At 63.9% G+C, this 5,386-nt stretch overlaps 2 protein-coding genes across 2 annotated transcripts; one reads left to right on the top strand and one right to left on the bottom strand.

Annotated features, from left to right (window-relative positions):
- On the top strand, window positions 1-4,692 carry NAH2 (transmembrane Na+/H+ exchanger). The gene is made up of 10 exons (XM_005788935.1): window positions 1-204; window positions 286-321; window positions 452-553; window positions 727-903; window positions 1,568-1,644; window positions 2,104-2,171; window positions 2,317-3,062; window positions 3,274-3,489; window positions 3,555-3,958; window positions 4,329-4,692. The coding sequence occupies exons 1-10, from the start codon at window positions 31-33 to the stop codon at window positions 4,444-4,446; spliced, it is 2,118 nt and encodes a 705-aa protein (XP_005788992.1). The 5' UTR covers window positions 1-30; the 3' UTR covers window positions 4,447-4,692.
- A 181-nt stretch (window positions 4,693-4,873) lies between these two features.
- EMIHUDRAFT_226295 (hypothetical protein) lies at window positions 4,874-5,386 on the bottom strand (the record flags this gene model as incomplete). The annotated part of the gene is made up of 2 exons (XM_005788898.1): window positions 4,874-5,051; window positions 5,133-5,386. The coding sequence occupies 2 exons, from the start codon at window positions 5,384-5,386 to the stop codon at window positions 4,874-4,876; spliced, it is 432 nt and encodes a 143-aa protein (XP_005788955.1).

Here is a 5,386-nt window from a genome sequence, read left to right as displayed (position 1 = left end):
CCCCCACCTCCGAAAAACGGGGGGACACAGATGCGCTGCAGAGGCGCGCTCTGCGCGCTCGCCATCGTTGCCGCGCTCGGCGGCGCGGACGCGTCCCAGGCAGCCAGAGATCAAAAGTGGCTCGGCAAGCTGTCCACCAAAGCGCGCAACCTCCGCTCCGCTTTAGAGACCGCTCCGAGGCGCGATTTGTCCGAACACGAGGCGGTGCGTGCCAGTCTAGCGACCACGAGGCGCGATCGCATCGCTGCGCTGCTCCACCTCCCTATGTTCTTCCCACCACCGCAGGCGCTCTCGGAGGAGGAGGTGGAGCTGCTGAAGGAGGCGCGTGCCACAGCCCTGTTACCTGTGTCCGCACTCTCTCTCTCGGCAGCAGTCGGGCGACGAGCTCCGGTTTGGGCGTGGCTTGGACGCGAGAGCCGACCGCCGCCACCCGCCCCCCCCTTCGCCGCAGGAGGCGGAGGAGGAGATCATCATGCTAAAGTGGGCGACCGTCATCGGGATCGCTGCGCTCGGCGCAACCTTCATCCTCGGATTCCTGGCCGAGTCGATCCACGTGAGCTGGGCTCACCGCCCCACGCTCCCTCTCCCCCTCCGCCTCTTACGCGAGTGTACGCGGCGACGCCCTCTCCACCCCTCGCCTCACTTCCTCTCCCCTCGCTGCTGCTGTGTCTCCCCTCCTCCCCTCCTCCTCACCTCCTCCCTCCCTCCTCCCTCCTTCCGCCGCAGCTGCACTGGCTGCCAGAGGCTGCCATCGGAGTGCTGGTGGGCATGTTTGCCTCCGGCCTGGCACTGATGGCGCACTCGGACGGGCTGCTCGAAAAGGAGAAGTTCGACTTTGAGTTCTTCATGATCTGGCTGCTGCCGCCCATCATCTTTGAGGCAGGGTTCAACATGAACGTGCAGGCTTGCGTCGGCTCCGGCTCACCTCGGCTCCTCCTCTCGGCTCACCTCGGCTCACCTCGGCTCACCTCGGCTCACCTCGGCTCCTCACCTCGGCTCACCTCGGCTCCTCACCTCGGCTCCTCACCTCGGCTCACCTCGGCTCACCTCGGCTCACCTCGGCTCACCTCGGCTCCTCACCTCGGCTCACCTCGGCTCCTCACCTCGGCTCACCTCGGCTCCTCACCTCGGCTCACCTCGGCTCCTCACCTCGGCTCACCTCGGCTCACCTCGGCTCACCTCGGCTCACCTCGGCTCCTCACCTCGGCTCACCTCGGCTCCTCACCTCGGCTCCTCACCTCGGCTCACCTCGGCTCACCTCGGCTCACCTCGGCTCACCTCGGCTCACCTCGGCTCACCTCGGCTCACCTCGGCTCACCTCGGCTCACCTCGGCTCCTCACCTCGGCTCACCTTCACCTCGGCTCACCTCGGCTCACCTCGGCTCCTCACCTCGGCTCACCTCGGCTCCTCACCTCGGCTCACCTCGGCTCACCTCGGCTCACCTCGGCTCACCTCGGCTCACCTCGGCTCACCTCGGCTCACCTCGGCTCACCTCGGCTCACCTCGGCTCACCTCGGCTCACCTCGGCTGCTCTCGGCTCATCTCGGCTCTGCATGAACGCGCCAGTCGTTCATCGCAAACCTCTGCCCGACCGCCTTCTTCGCCTTCATCGGCACCTTCGCCTCCACCTTTGTTGTCGGAGGGCTCGTGCGCCTAGACGTCATATCTCCCCATATCTCCCCATATCTCCCCATATCTCCCCATATCTCGGGCTCCGCGGCCTAGAAGTCAGTCAGTCAGCCAGTCGTACACACCTCGCAGCACCAAGGACGGGCCCACACTCCACACACACGCTGCGCGCGAGTGGCTCGGCAGCCGACACGAGGCGCGCTGTCACCGGACGTAGCACTGGGTCCGGACTGCTGGACGCACAGCACACAGCTCACAGGACAGCTAGAAGGGGGAAGACAAGACTTGTCGCCCCAGTAGCACTTAGAGAGGACACGGACTCCGCTGTAATCAACCGGGCTCAGCGGGCTTCGCTGTACCCGTCGCCCCTCGTATTCACGCGGTGCTCTGAAGACTCTGCCCAACACCGTGCTCTCGCTCTCGCCCGCAAACAGTGCTCAGCGTGCATCGAGCTGGTGTGCTCCCGTTTGTAGGCTCGTGTGGTGGTTTGGGCAGATGGGGCTCTGCTACCCGCTGGGCATGCTCGCCGCGCTGACTTTCGGTGTCTGTCTTCTCTCGCACCCGCTCCCCCACCTCATTGCCTCGTTGTGCGACGGACTTGCGGCGGGCTGTCTCTAGGCTCATTGATCTGGGGAGATCTGGGGAGATATGGGGAGGTATGGGGAGATATGGGGAGATGTCTCTAGGCTCCTTGATCTCCGCGACGGACCCGGTCACGGTGCTGGCGGTCTTCCAGGCGCTGGGCGTAAAGATCGATCTGTTCTCGATGGTCTTTGGAGAGAGCGTGCTGAACGACGCCGTCGCCATCGTGCTGTCGCGCACGCTCCTCTCCTTCAACAACCCGGAGAACCCCGTCGACGCCGAGCACATCCTCGGAGCAGGCAAGCTCTTCCTGATCATCTTCATCGGATCGCTCCTCATCGGCGCCGTCGGCGGCATCCTCTCCTCGCTCACTTTCAAGCTGCTCGACCTCCGCCACCACGACGAGATGCTCTACATGGAGGCGGCGCTCTCCTTTGTCTTCCCGTGGTGCGCCTACTTCGTTGCCGAGGCGTCCGAGCTGTCGGGCATTGTCTCCATCATGTCCTGCGGGATGGTCATGGCAACGTACACGCGGCCAAACTTCTCGCCGCGTGCGGTGCGGCTGACGGCGCGTGCGTACAAGGTGGTCGCCCTCATCGCCGAGACCTTCGTCTTTGTCTACCTGGGCATGGCGACCATCACCTTCCCCATCTTCACGTACACGGTGTGGCACTTCTTCTTCTGGGCGACCCTCGCCTGCTTCGTGGGCCGGCTGCACATCTACATCGGCTCCTTCCTCACAAACTGCTTCCGTGACGCAACCTCCAAGCCGCCCCCCATCTCGCCCGCCTACTCCTTTGTCATGTGGTTCTCGGGCCTCCGCGGCGGCGTCGCTTTTGCACTCGCTTCGGTGTCGTACGTCGCAGGGGACTTCCCCTCCACTTGCGGCGGCTTCGACGGCGACGACGAGCGCAAGCAGGAGAGCCCCATGCACCCCCATTTCTCGCATACTTCCCCATACCTCCCCATACCTCTCCACACCTCCCCATGCCTCCTCCCATACCTCCCCGTACCTCCCCGTACCTCCCCGTACCTCCCCATACCTCCCCTGCCGCAAGCAGGAGAGCCCCTTCTGCAGCGACAACGAGCACAACGACTCGCTCGCGATGATGCAGGCGAGATGTGGGGAGATGCGGGGAGATGCGGGGAGGTGTGGGGAGGTGCGGGGAGATATGCACACTGACTCGCTCGCGATGATGCAGGCGACGATGTTGATCGCGTGCTTCACCATCTTTGTCTTTGGCGGCGCCATCACGACCATCTGCATCTACTTCGACGTGCTGCTCGAGCCAAAGACAGCGCGCCGTATTTCTTTGTTGTCAAAGTTTCTTTTCCCCCTTAGGTGCTCGAGCCAAAGAAGGGCGCCGAGAGCACCGCGCGCTCCAAGATGCTCTCGGCGATGCACCAGCAGAAGACGTCCACTCAGCTGATGGTCGACGATGGGCACAACTGGCTGCTCAAGATGCTGACCAACGAGCAGGCCTACGAAAAGTCGGACGAGCTGCGCTTCGACGATGACGAGGAGAAGGGGGACGAGGAGGTGGTGGTGGCCGAGGTGGAGGCCGAGTTGGGCAAGAACGCCTTCACGGAGCTCAAGTCGGAGATCATGAAGCCGCGAAACTTTGAGAAGGGAGCGACCGCCTCCGAGATGGCGGCCAACCCAGACACGCTCCACGCGGCCCTCGGCAGCCCAGCTCTCGTGCGCACCGCGACCAAGGACGCGAAGATCGACGTGTTGCGCACGAGGTTGCCTCGAGAGATGGGGAGATGTGGGGAGACACACACACACACGTACGCACGCACGCGCGCGCGAACACACACACACACACACACACACACACACACACACACACACACACACACACACACACACACACACACACACACACACACACACACACACACACACACACACACACACACACACACACACACACACACACACACACACACACACACACACACACACACACACACACACACACACACACACACCTCCCACGCGCTGGTAAATGCCCCAGCGGCTCCTGCCTTTTGGACGTGGAGATGCGAGGGGTAGCCCGGCCCTCTGCCCACCCACCTGGTGCGTGGAGAAGTTTCCCTGACTCTTCCTCAGGCTGCCCAACCTGTCGACCAAAGACCTCGAGAAGCTGCTCGAGGGCGCCGGCGGCGACGTCGACCTCGCCGTCAAGAATGCCAAGGCGCCCATCAACACGCCGCCCGCGCTGCTGTGAGGGCGCGGCTGCTCGCGCCGCGGCGCCGCTATATTGGACAGAGGCCAATACACTCGGCGTGTGCGTCTGTGTGAGGGGGGCTGTGTGCGACGCGTCTTGTGGGGTTCAACCGTCTCGTCTCCGGTCTAGAGTCCCATGTGAGCTGAGTAGACAAGCGGAGGGAGGGTAGGAGGAGAGGAGGAAGGATGCTCTTCCAGTACGTCCGTGCCTGTCTATCTTTTGTTGCACATTTCGACATAAACGCTCCCGCGGGCCGCGAAAGGCGCGCCAAGGAAACAGGTCGGGACGGCCCAGCCGCCAGCGCCCCAGCCCCCGCAGGGCTCAGACGGCAATCGGGAGCTCCTGAATTTACCTGGGCCCTAGGCCCCCGACACTCCGCTCCCGCGGCGCAAACTCCAAAACACGTAGCATGCCTCCTCTCCTCTTCCTAGTCCTTCACAATCTTCCGTAGCAGCAAGTAGACGCGCGAGTCGAGCGTCAGCTTTTGCAAGTACCGCGGGTCGCCGCGCAGCCTCATCAGGAGGCCGCCGTACGAGATCTGCACTTCGATCGGCGCCTTGATGTTGTCCTGCTTCCACTTGAATATCTTGCCGTACATGGCGTACCTGCGGGCGGAAGGTGCTGAGGGAGCGAAGCCGGCGGCGGCGGCGGCGGCGGCGGCGGCGGCGGCGGGCGGTGGCGCTCACTCGTACGAGTCGAGCAGGGACGGCTTTCCCGACTGATCGTAGACGCCAGCGTCGGCGGCGCCGTCGAGGTCGAGCGTCGACGTGAGCAGCAGAGCGAAACGCTCCCCCGGTTGCAGGTCGAGCAGGTCCGAGTTGACGTCGAGGTCGAGCTGCAGCTCGTAGCCCTCCTCGGCCAGCCGGCAGTGGAGCCGGCCGACGTGGTCGAACTTCCTCGAGGTGTCCTTGACCTCAAACAGCTCCTCGAAGAGTGACAT

This window comes from Emiliania huxleyi, assembly GCF_000372725.1.
Source record: "Emiliania huxleyi CCMP1516 chromosome Unknown EMIHUscaffold_131, whole genome shotgun sequence".
NCBI classification, from domain to species: Eukaryota; Haptophyta; order Isochrysidales; family Noelaerhabdaceae; genus Emiliania; species Emiliania huxleyi.
Note: the sequence above shows the minus strand (reverse complement) of the source record. Positions and strands in the feature narration are given on the sequence as shown.

Coding starts and splice junctions, on each gene's coding strand:
- NAH2 (XM_005788935.1), top strand. CDS start 31: ATGCGCTGCAGAGGCGCGCTCTGCGCGCTCGCCATCGTTGCCGCGCTC. Junction 205..285: donor ATTTGTCCGAACACGAGGCG/GTGCGTGCCAGT, acceptor CCACCACCGCAG/GCGCTCTCGGAGGAGGAGGT. Junction 1,645..2,103: donor TCCACCTTTGTTGTCGGAGG/GCTCGTGCGCCT, acceptor TCCCGTTTGTAG/GCTCGTGTGGTGGTTTGGGC.